We start from the raw sequence: 12,470 nt of genomic DNA, 5'->3' as shown, positions 1-12,470 counted from the left end.
TAGCGGTAATCAAAAGAATGTAATCCAGGGAAAAAAGACCAGACATGTAAAACAGACACACACAACAAAGAACATAAAGTAACTAAAATCATACATACAAAGTAACAAAAGTAAAGGAGCAACTCGGACTCCACTGAAAACTTGGAGCATGGACCGGGTGCACCGGTAGGGTAAGCGTCCTCTGCCTTTCTAGAAACAACCGCCGAGTTGCTCATAAAAAGTCAAGTCCGGGGTAGACAAACGAGGAAAGGCAAACTATGACCCGTTGAATAAATCAGTTTTCATGGTGCTGATGGATACACCATAACGATCCACGAGTTCATGATGACGACCATAAAACTTCTGTAGTGATGACTTCAATCTTGTAGCAACATAACCCTGTTCCAGAAGCCTACTTGTTAGACTTCTAGCGCGATGCAAAACGTCTGCGTAGTTTCGTCAAGCTCTGGCATAACGTATGAGTTGTGATATGAACACTCCATACGCAGAAGCCGAAGGGATGTTGCCACAGATGAAAGGAAAGTTAACAATTTTGAATGAAAAGTCATCACGTTTGTTGTAAAGTTTGGTCAATAGTTTTCCTTTACCATCGATTTTCAAGTGTAGGTCAAGATATGAGGCTGACTTCACAGTGTCTGTAGTATCCTTTATCTCAAATTCTTTTGGGTAGATGCGATGTATCAAATCCCCGAAATTAGGATTGTTTAAAGATAATACGTCATCTATATAGCGGAAACTGAGATTGAAGGATCTAGCCAAACGATATTCTTTCTTTCTGATCAAATCAGCTATAAAGTCAGCCTCATAAGAGTGAAGAAATAGGTCAGCAAGTAAAGGAGCACAATTTGTTCCCATTGGAATGCCGACCGTTTGTTGAAAAACACGTCCACCACACTGGACAAATATGTTGTCGATTAAAAATTCCAGCATTTAACAACAGCAATGAAAGCACACTTCTTTTGCTTTTAGGGATATTGTGTCATCAATTTATATGCTAGTTGCCATATCCCTTCTTTAGTACTAAAAAGTACAAGTTCATTGTGTATTAATTTATTACCATTTATAACATTATATCAATATATCAGAATACAACAATCAAGATAACAATGATAATATCGATCGCAATATTGAGAAATGTCTTCCAATGGGTTCTATTCTGCTATTTTCGCAATACTCATGACAATACTTACTACAATACTATAGAAATATAAATAAAATGTATTTTATTTTAATGAACCACAATACTAGTACATTACTGGTACACATGTTTATACATGTACCAGTATTCTGCACAATTATTTTTTTTTATTGTGCTCACTGCATTGTGTATGTAGATAGTTTATTTTCCTGTTTTCACGTACTTTAGTTTGTAAGTATTTGCTTTGTCCTGTTTACGCTTTGGTATTGTATTTCCGATGTGTGTAGGATTTATTTGAATTCTCGTTTGTTTTTTAGAAGGAATGAAATTCAATGAGAATATCCATAAAGTTGGTTAAAGAAGGAAGAGCTTATTTTTTGCCGGCAGGTGTCAAAAAGTGCCTCAATTTTCAATATTGAAAAAAAAACGTCTTTTTGTATTCAAATAATTTAGTGTGACACATGTTAACAGTACGTGTATTAACTACAGGATTAAACGCTGTTTTCCGGAATTAATCGATGTGTAATATCAGATCATTCACTCACAAAACGAATAAAAGAGTAATCAAGGGAACCAAAGTTATAGCGGTAATCAAAAGAATGTAATCCAGGGAAAAAGACCATACATGGAAACAGACATACACAACAAAGAACATAGAGTAACTAAAATCATACATACAAAGTAACAAAAGTAAATGAGCAATTCGGACCCCCTAAAAACTAGGAGCATGGACCAGGTGCACCGGTAGGGTAAGCGTCCTCTGTTTTTCTAGAAACACCCGCCGAGTTGCTCATAAAAAAGTCAAGGCCCGGGTAGACAAACGATGAAAGGAACAAATGCAATAAAAATAACGATGTTTAATCTTTATATTTCCGACTCCCAAACTGTAAAAAATGTGGTCGTTTTTTTTTTGTTTTTTCTTGTTGACTCTCATTCAGTAAAATGACACCGAAGCTGACATTGCCAAAGACGGCATTGAACTGAAACCGTGATATTGTTGTCAATTTGAATATTCGATGTTAATATGTGGATAAGGCTGCTGATACATGTAACCATATAATTTTAAAATTGTTTTTTTCTTTGATAGACGATGCCGAACATGAATAGATAAAGCAGATAATGCCGTTTTACGTCTTGCTGCTCGGACGTTAAACCCCAACAAACAAACAAACAAACCGTTTTACGTCTATAAACCGCTCTGTCCTTTGTCGAAGCGATGATAGGCATGTTTTTCACGACATGTATATGGAATTTTCACTGTTGTAAAAACTGTAATTGCCTATTAAGGTCGTAAAAGGTGACAACTAATGATAGTGTACGCAAAAATGCATAATTATGCTAATAATATTGAAATTGTAAAATGATATGAAAAAAAGGAAAAAAAAGAAGAAATATAAGCTTTTAAATTTATATATACGATTTTATTATTCACATTGTTCAACAAAAAAAAACATATTCTACAAAATACTACCTGGCTAAACGTGTCAAACATAATATTGATCCCGTTTGATTCATGCATAAAAAAGTTAATGTGTACAAAGAAAAAATGGCGGTGCATATGATTTCGTGTTTGACGATGTTTTATGGTGTATTCATATCTCAAAATATGTATGATTCCACTCACATTCGACAGTTTATTGATTCATATACATGTAACTGACTCTGTAAAAGTTATTTTAATAGAAAAGATCGTTCAATGCTTCTCACATATGAATCTGTAACGATTCAAGCAATAATCATCATTCCATTCATAGTCAAGGTTTCTGTGAATATTCATGCAATGCTCCCTTCCGTTCTGATTGTTGGGTTCTACTACTGTTCTGGTATGCCAATCCGTTACCGTTACTCGTGTTTTACTAGATGCCCATATCCATAAGGACTCCTGCTGCTTATCTGTTCCACCTATCCAATATGCTGATACAATGAGAAAAGTATATTTTCATGTAATTTATCCGTAAACAATAACAGCGAGCAAAAACACAGCTAGTTAAAATATTAAAAAAATCAAAAGAACAGTTATACGTAAACCCGCTATCAACGAAAAATAAACCATTTCAGACAGACTTTCTTTAGGATAGACGGAAAAGACTAGATTCAGGGTACGCATTTGGCAAATTGAAAAAAAAGTGGATATGGTAAAACGAAACAAATGCACCAGCGAATAAATCCAAAATAGTATATACTTTCAGAGATATATAAACAGACTTCAACATGTGTAAACACATTTTTAAGTTTCCACTGAAGCTTCCAACAACACAAGTAAAATAACCCACGATAGCAGAACGACCACAGTTCTTTAAAATTTACTCGGAATAATGGGGTACTACAGTTATGCAATACTAAAATGACTTAGATTTCACGGAAGGATGCAATTAGGAGTCAAATATCTCTGAAAATAGACAAAAATTTGGAATTCGCATATTTTACGGAGACATGAAATAAGGACAGTTGATAAACCCACCGGTTTTCGTGCGTTTAGAACTATATGTAATTCGGAAAAAAATAATGAGAGAAAGCAATTAAAAAGTAGTGTTATATTTTTTACCAAAGACAAAGGACAGAAAAAGAAATAAAAATAATATAGTCAAAGGACAGTGACAAGACAGGGAAGATACCAAGCAGCGGTAGATAAGATATGCCTTTTTCGGGCATTATTCAAATCATACGTCGTTTGACAATCAGATAACGTTAAGTAAAAATTTTCAATTTCCCCGACTTTGCAAGAATATTACTGTTACTGAGAGGGCTTGCTGCAGTACCTACTGTAAATATTGAATGTCAGAAGCTGTTTGTCGTTTGTCGATTGGGAAAACATATACACACAAAAAACGTGAAAAAAAACAAAAACAACACACAAAAGAAACAAAACCAAATAAACACACACACACACACACACAAAACAAAAAAACAAACAAACAAACAAACAAAAACAAAAACAAAACAAAAGAAATACAGATCAAAAAACAAAAAGAAAAAAAACAAGAACAAAACAAAAAAAAACAAAAACAAAACAAAACAAAAGTAAATGAGCAACCCGGACTCCACAAAATCCTAAACGCTTTGTAATGGTGAAGTTTGTTATATATATACCCCTGGTGCAAAAGCTGTTCTGTTATGGATCAATTAAATTCATTAAAATTTGATCTTTTATTAACATCCCCATTCAGGAAAGGGTAATCAAAAATAGAAATATCTAACCATCCCCTTTGTCATACTTTGTAGCATGAAGGCTGCCATTTTCAAGTTAAACATCTAAATCAAGAAAAGGCGTACAAGTATTGTAAGATTTGGTCAACTTTTAGTACTTGAACATAGTTTTCGAAGTTGAAATTATTTACGGCAAAACATCATAAAGATATCTAAAAGTAGACTCGAATTCACGCAACATATCAAGTTTAGAAGGATATTTAATCCCACGCAAAGACATTACTTATACTGATATTACTGTATGTTTTTTTTGCGTCTATGTTAGTGTTTTAAAATCAAAATGATCACGTGATTCTTCTGACCCACGAATTATATTATGAAAGCGCATGCTTACTTTGACCCCTGCTCTTTGCCACGGACTTGACATAGTTAATGGTTTCTCTTGTTTTAGGTTCTGCCAGGATACTTTTCTCAGATGCACAATATTCCTGTAAAAAATAAGATTGATGCACTAACATGTAAATATTCATTTTGTCTTAGCCGCGTCTTTGGTGCGAACTAGCAATCAATTTCACAAAAAGTCACAAGTGTCAAATTGACTGCAAGTTATGAACTCAAGTCGCATTTAAAAAAAAGCATTGTGACATCCTAAATGAAGGGTATTAACAAAATTACAGAACTGATTAAACCTAGGCAATAGTCAAAAGGAAAGTCCGTACAACAAATTGCAATATGAATAAGAAGTATGATTAGGCACCAAGTTCATTTATTGATTGATTGTCACATGAAGAAACACTATTTATTTAGCATCTAGACTACTGCTAAGTTCTTCAATAACGCAAGAGGAATTCGAGAACGAGAAAAGAAACGGTAAGAAATATCAGATGTAGCTCACTACCACAAATTTAAACTTAATTTCCAACAAGGGTAAACACCGGAAAGTTGGAAACCACTGCAATTCACGGTACATTCATACCGGTTATATGCCTTATTCATTCCTACCCTTGAACACACCTCTGTATCGTTTATATACCACATATACCTTTGCGCTTGACCACTCTCGTTTAAATCCACTGAAGAAGTAACATTTCCCGTCATGCTGTGACCAACCACTCGGACATGATCGGTAACCTACAAGAAAAATGTTTATTGTTGGTTACACTGCAAAAAGCTGATTTACGTGATGTGAAATAATTAAGTATCTGCAGACAAATATAAAACAATACCAATCATTTTTATTGCAAATTACGATATGCTGTGCATGTTTCAAGGAGTAACCTCTCAATAGCAGCACTAGATTCAAATATGTAAGAAGATCTAAATCCAAAACTCAATTATATACAAAACGAAGTGAAAAACAAACCTTTCGAAATACAAATCATGACATAATGGAAGTGAAATGCAGAATAACACAAGTTAACCCCGAATGATTCAATAACGTGCGAAAGAAGAGTTACCTACCGAAAATTACATTAACATGTCTTTGTAACACTGATCCGTAGATTGTATTCACTTAAAACATTTGTTTTTGGTTTGTTTTTAACCTTATAAAAATCATTTTCAATTTCATTCGAAATTCATGTAAAAATCATCCGAAAATCACATGAAAATGTTGTTTCCCGTGTACACTTGTCGAAACCAAAAACACATACTTTCACATCGGGCACCATGAAACCCAGATTTACAGCTGCATCTAAATTTCCCTTCTGACACAACACATCTTCCACCGTTCTTGCAAGGCAAATCCGAACATGGTGTTCCTTTAAACAAAAGTAAAAGTGCTATGACAATATTAAAGAGTTCCTCCAATCACAGATAAAACAAATATGAAATTCAAATTTGTCATCAGAACTAGTCTAGACATTTTTTCTTCGAATTGCTAAAGAGAAACTCCATGAAATAAAAAGCATAACATATTCTTCATGTCTAACTTACTTCCACACTTCCTACCAGAAAACCCAGCCCTACATGTCTAACTTACTTCCACACTTCCTACCAGAAAACCCAGCCGTACATGTCTAACTTACTTCCACATTTCCTGCCAGAAAACCCAGCCGTACATGTCTAACTTACTTTCACACTTCCTGCCAGAAAACCCAGCCGTACATGTCTAACTTACTTCCACACTTCCTACCAGAAAACCCAGCCCTACATGTCTAACTTACTTCCACACTTCCTACCAGAAAACCCAGCCGTACATGTCTAACTTACTTTCACACTTCCTACCAGAAAACCCAGCCGTACATGAACACTCGTATGTCTCGCCAACAGGTGTGCACGACCCATGATTCAGACAGGTAACACTATCACATGGTGTATCTGAAATATTGGGAACAAAGGTACATTATTTATTTGTAAAACAGTATTATCATGAATCTAATGTCAAAATATCTGGCTTGACAAACACCGGTTTCTCTCTCTACGAAACCCATCTTTCGGGAACAAAATCACTAAGAGATAAACAAAGAGAAGTATATATAGACAAAATACAATGATGACTACGGGTCCACATTTATACTGATTTTGTTGTTGTGAGCTTTAGTGAACTTGTTCAGTTGTGACTTTTTATTTAACAATGAGAGTGAAGAAACAGTTTAAGTTAATAATAGAATGAAGGAGAACGATTTCTTCCATGTACATACAAACACATGTTATCTTATTAAAACTTCAAAATAATTGCTTTTTGAGAATTTCACAAACGGACTAACAAAACAAAAATAATAATAACAATAATAATAAAAAAGCAAAACCAATACAACAACAACAACAAAAGCAACAAAACAAAACAAAACAAAACAAACAAACAAAAAATACAAAACAAAACAAAAAACAAAACAAAACAAATAAAGTAGCAAAACAAAGAAAGCTTTGATAATGCATTTTTGAGACTGATTATATTTTAGAATAAAGTTCTTAAAGTTGAATTGAACTTTATAAAAACATTCCAGTGAACGGTTCAAATAATTACAATAAAAATGCTCGGTATACTCCAAATTGTCGAATATATAATATATTAGTGAACCCCATATTTCGATCTAGAAAAATATCTATCAGGACTTGGGAATACAAAAAAGAAATGTTAGTAGTTAGAAACAAGTTTAATTTGTTAATATCTTAAATCAATACTAACGGAAAATAGACTAATGCTTTAAAAGTATGAACAGGTGTCTGTCAAGCGTTTATCTATTCCTATTCGATATCAATGGGTGACGGTCCTGTCCCCCCCTGTCTCAACGAGGGCGACAGCATCGTAACCCTTAGGTAGTGAATATGCTGTCTCTTTTTTGAAACATGTCATAGAGTGTAACCGTAATTTGTCTGTTTACGTAATAATCAAGACATAACACATTTACTGACGTATAGGGGTCACAGGTTAACTATTGAGGAACAAGCATCTAAGTCAAAGGATTTAGTACATGTAAAGAGAAAACAAAAGGAAAAGATAAATAACCAAATCAAAACATATCGTACTAAAAATAAACTCAACTTATGGCTTTCCTATTAAATTGAAAACAGGTTTATCAATGAAAACTGCAAGAATAAAAAAAATCTGTGTTCTACACTATATCGAACTCAAAACAAAAGCAAGGTGATATATTTTGTGTGTATAATCCTCCTTCCGGATGTAAAACTTGAAAAAAAACTGTAAATAATATTCACTAAAATGATATGCCCACTCCCCATTGCTAACATACACCTATTTACCTCCTCATGGATTTGGGATAAATATATAGAAAAAATGGTACACAATGACATTATGTAAAAACATTCTTGAAAGTTTCATTAAATTCCATTCAATGGTGTATCAGTAGTAACGGATTTAAAGATAGGTATCCTTGTGTCAAAAAATTCATATGTGCCAAAGCCCACGATGTACAGTGTGAAACCCACTAATTAACCTGGATCAACATCCAAAATAGGATGTACATAATTGGAATATGCAATAACGATTCCTTGAAAGTGTAATTAAATTCTGTTTAGCAGGATATGCAGAAAAAAAAACAGATAAGAGATGGATATCCCTTTGCATAATGGACGGTAGGACGGAAATTCCTGCAATAAATAGGGAAATAACAAAATTACCTTATTCATAAGCCCAAATATGAGAGAAATATTAAATACTACATAAACTGGCACAGTAAAGACACAAAGGAGGCTAAGGGAGGTAAATCTTACATTCACATCTTGTTCCATTGTAACCAGACATACAGAAACATCTGTAAGAACTTCCAACAATGTCACATGTCCCGTTATATAAACATGGGTTGCCACTGCAGGGTGTCACTGAAATATTAGAAATATCAAATAATTACCAAACACAAAATAATAATTTTTCTATTGATTACTAAGAGAACGCTTAACATATCAATTTTTGAGAATTATGTCAAGCGAACATGTATGCGAATCTCAATCTGTGCGGTTTAAATAATAATTAATTTTGCATTGTGTTAAAAATTATTTCGCGTGTAGAACTTTCGCGTGCTTCAGTTCACTACGAAAATAGCGAAAATTAGTACACCCCGAAAATAGCGAAAATTAGTACACCCCGAAAATAAAACTCTTACATTTACAGTACCAGCCACATGTCATTCCCTGACTGGACCCTTCTAGATGTAATCGAACAAAAAAATTAATTTGTATTGGTCACAGCTATTTTGTAAGAGTTTGAAATTTAGGCACGGTCGAACTACACACATATATATACATATATTTAAAGGAAAATTACTGAAAGAAGCTGAAAGCATATTTTATAGGACAAATATGCAAATGTCCAATATCATTTTCACTAGACTGTTTAAATCAGTACCAGGTCAAGCGATACATAAATCTGTTTTTTTTTTTTGATAACCAACGAGATATCATAATTGCAATAATGCCGAATAAATATAAATCTTCCTTAAAAAAAAACAACTTTAAATCAGTAAATATCCTTCTCCACCATTAATGACATGCTCTTAAAAGATAAGGGAAAGGTTTTAACGAACTTTAGCTAACGCTGTTAAGGTTTGTGGCGGTAGGAAATCACCACTGGTGGAAGCTAGTGGTGTGATTTATTCCTCATTTTTTTCTTCACATCAAAAAGTTTATACCATTTACATAGACCCTTTTGAAAAAAAAACTACTATGCCAACGATGTCGTAATGTTGAAATTATAGAGTGATTAAAAACCACGTGATATATAAAATTTTGATTTGATTAGCAGTCTTTATAAATTCCGACAAGACGTGATTCATGCACGTCAAAACCCCTTGTAATTTACCTCTATTTCTTTTTCTGAAACAGTAACATATCACATTAACAGTCATAGTTTTTCATTTGGTTGTTTCACTTTCGAGATAAACAGTATGTAGATTGTGTATGGACACTTTGCAGAGTTACTGTTCTTGATTTCGTTTGATGCAGTTGATTAAGTGTGGTATAGTTGCTACAGGTAAGGTGTTCTAAAACAAAATAAAAATTGAATACAGGAAGGACTACCCTAAAATAAAGCAAATGTAGACCGAAAAAAACATCATTTATTAAGCTTGGTTTCCTACAAAATGAATCACTTCTACCATAGGCAGTGTCTGAATTTTATATTGACTGTAACTTATGAAGAGATTGAAAAACATTGCCGTTACCTTGACATTCCTTGCCTCTATACCCCTCAGCACATTGACAATTGTATGAACTGTTTTGTATTTGACATCGACCTCCGTTCATACACGGTGATACAGAGCAAGGTGTGGCTTAAAAAGTAAATAACAATAATGAAATAAAACATCGAGCAACATTTAACATTTAATTCCCACAATTCTATTTTAGTGGTAACACCTACCGTTGCATAATTTTGAAGAAATTTATTGATACATTAATTTTTACTTTTTACTTTCAACATTATCCACCATCGGTTTATAAGCAGTATATGTAAGAATGAATGATAATAAGTAATATCTTTGAATTCTGGCTTACAAGGCAGGGCATTTCATTTATCACAGCTTTCTTTTTCTCTTTAAGTTTTTTTTTTCATTTTTTTCAGTCCCGTTTATCAGATTTTGTAACGACAAGAAATACTTATATTTTTACATAATTTTGCAATTGAAATATATATAAATACTAAACGCACTTTGACATTGGTGACCAGAATATCCATCTAGGCATGAACAATGGTAACTACAACCGGTTTTGAAACATGTCCCACCATTTATGCAAGGTCTACTTTCACATGGATCTGTTGATAAAGACACTTTGATTTATGAAGTATGAGGTAATAAAGCGACATACATTGAAACCTGCCTAAACCGGAGCTGGAATAAAACAAATTCTGTCTTATTCAGGCATCTTAAAAAGTCCATTTATATAAATTAAAACGAATTTGGGACCTCCGCTAACTAAACAACTGTTTACCGAACTAAAATAGGTTCAGTTTAGACACGTTTTACTGTTAATCATATTTCACGCTGTTTCTATAACGTTGATCTGATGCTATCTGTTGCGTAACCTGCACAAAGGCAGCATACCTTCGCATACTTTACACACAGTAATCACCAAGAACAGTTAGAATTTGAGATATAGTCCACTTTGAATTCATAAAAATCGTGCCTTGACATTAGTTACCTTAATTTTGACATTAAATTGATGTTCCGACAATTCAACGTGAAGATCACAATAATTAAATGATAAGTTCATATGCATTTCATGTTATGCTAATTCACGTTAATTTCATATAAGCCTGTGTACCTGATATCATTCATTAGAACTTTCCAAATATCAGATAACTTATACGGGTTATTTATGAAGACATAAGCAAATCTACCCTTATTAGCAGCGTTCTGTTTACCTACAACATTTACTAACAAAATAAAATCTGCCTAAAACAAACTTCTTTTGGCTTAAAATATGCCCGATTAAGACGGGTGTTCGGTTGACCAAATTATAAAATACATATCAATTGATATACATGGACTTCAAAAAGTGTCCTGTTTCGACAGGTTTTCGGTTTATTCAGGGTTCAGTGGTGCTAGTCTCTACTGTAATAACTTACAAAATAGTATAATACTTGCAACGATAATACTTCATGAAAGGAGAAGGAAAGCATGTCACCTCACTTAAGGAGATAGACCTAGGGTAAAAGGCACTAAATCAGTGATACGTTTGTATCATACTCAATTTCACCAAAGCCTATCAAGCTTTCATTTGAATCAGAATGAAATCAATCAATGTTACTTTGATGCTTACACAAGATTGATGTAAAATGCTGAATACAAACGTTCCAATGATTTGTAAGAGTTGTGTCCCTTACTCTAGGTCTACCTTCTTAAGGACATTGTTATCACACCGAGCTAACTAGTTGTAACTCTATCTCGTAAACGTCGTGTTCTTGTTAGTAGCATTTACTTACAATCTTAAAGTATTTTGTAAGACTCGGCAGAGGATCAAAATTACGAACTCTAAGATCTGGGTGAAGCATTCTACTACAAGACAAATATGACGGTATATTAAGTGGTATGTATATTTTGTATAATTTTTAGAACTATTTACATAAAGTAAGCAAAGCAATTGCAAGTTGCTGCACTTCTTGTGTTTTTATAGTATAAAAGGCATACCTTTGGAACTGGTTTTCTGCACGTTGTGTTGCCCGGAAAAAGCAAAGTACAATGTAAGACTAAGAAATAAAACCGAAATCGCCACCAATACACCGGAAACAACCATCCATAACCTCCTACTGTCACGAAGCTCTTTTGTCTCTTTAAAACCAAACCCCTCTTCTGGTTTATCTGTTTTGTTTTTTTGACTTGATTGGTGAATATCTTCACATTCATTTGTTATCACTAATTGTCCACTAAAGTTTGGTTCGTCATGCTGTTTGAAATCGGAATAGTATATTTTTGAATTTTCCATCTTAAAACAATTTACCGTTTGAAGGGACTGAACACGAATGTCGTTGTCTTTTTCTGGATGTGATACTTATACTTCCACTCTTATCATCATCTTCAGTGGCACTCAAAGTAAGAATCTTGCAAAATGTGCGTGGAATATTGGTATTTTGTCAAATTGTTTATATAATCTTAGGTCTTAAGGACATTGAACTTTATTTAACACTATTGGATTATCGACGTGAATTATCTCCGAAGACCAGACATATCGGAATTAATAAGTGTGCATTTTATCATTTGGACCCACAAATCAACTTAATACAAACTAA

At 33.5% G+C, this 12,470-nt stretch overlaps 1 protein-coding gene across 4 annotated transcripts; it reads right to left on the bottom strand.

The window, feature by feature from the left end:
• Positions 1-2,537: 2,537 nt before the first annotated feature.
• Positions 2,538-12,470, bottom strand: LOC148597909 (uncharacterized). Of its 4 annotated transcripts, none has more exons than XM_088562500.1 (9): positions 11,872-12,470; positions 10,392-10,496; positions 9,907-10,014; positions 8,462-8,569; positions 6,497-6,604; positions 5,938-6,045; positions 5,328-5,416; positions 4,680-4,773; positions 2,538-3,040 (listed from the first exon to the last, which is right to left on the bottom strand). In XM_088562500.1, the coding sequence occupies exons 1-9, from the start codon at positions 12,164-12,166 to the stop codon at positions 2,832-2,834; spliced, it is 1,224 nt and encodes a 407-aa protein (XP_088418626.1). In that variant the 5' UTR covers positions 12,167-12,470; the 3' UTR covers positions 2,538-2,831. The 4 variants fall into 4 exon arrangements, with proteins under 4 accessions (XP_088418626.1, XP_088418624.1, XP_088418627.1 ...); XM_088562498.1 differs by having other exon boundaries at positions 2,538-3,052; positions 11,872-12,458; XM_088562501.1 differs by lacking the exon at positions 10,392-10,496 and having other exon boundaries at positions 2,538-3,052; positions 11,872-12,464.

The sequence above is a fragment of the Perna viridis genome, chromosome 14 (genome assembly GCF_037379345.1).
Source record: "Perna viridis isolate PV_CMFRI_1.1 ecotype Kerala chromosome 14, ASM3737934v1, whole genome shotgun sequence".
NCBI classification, from domain to species: Eukaryota; Metazoa; Mollusca; class Bivalvia; order Mytilida; family Mytilidae; genus Perna; species Perna viridis.
The sequence above is the reverse complement of the archived record's forward strand: the minus strand, read 5'-3'. Positions and strand labels throughout refer to the sequence as shown.

Excerpts from the sequence above, each read along its gene's own strand:
- LOC148597909 (XM_088562498.1), bottom strand. The coding sequence starts at position 12,166 with ATGGAAAATTCAAAAATATACTATTCCGATTTCAAACAGCATGACGAA. Across the intron at positions 10,497-11,871 it reads GCAGAAAACCAGTTCCAAAG|ATCCATGTGAAAGTAGACCT; the intron begins GTATGCCTTTTA and ends CTTTATCAACAG. Across the intron at positions 3,053-4,679 it reads GGCAAAGAGCAGGGGTCAAA|CATATTGGATAGGTGGAACA; the intron begins GTAAGCATGCGC and ends TCATTGTATCAG.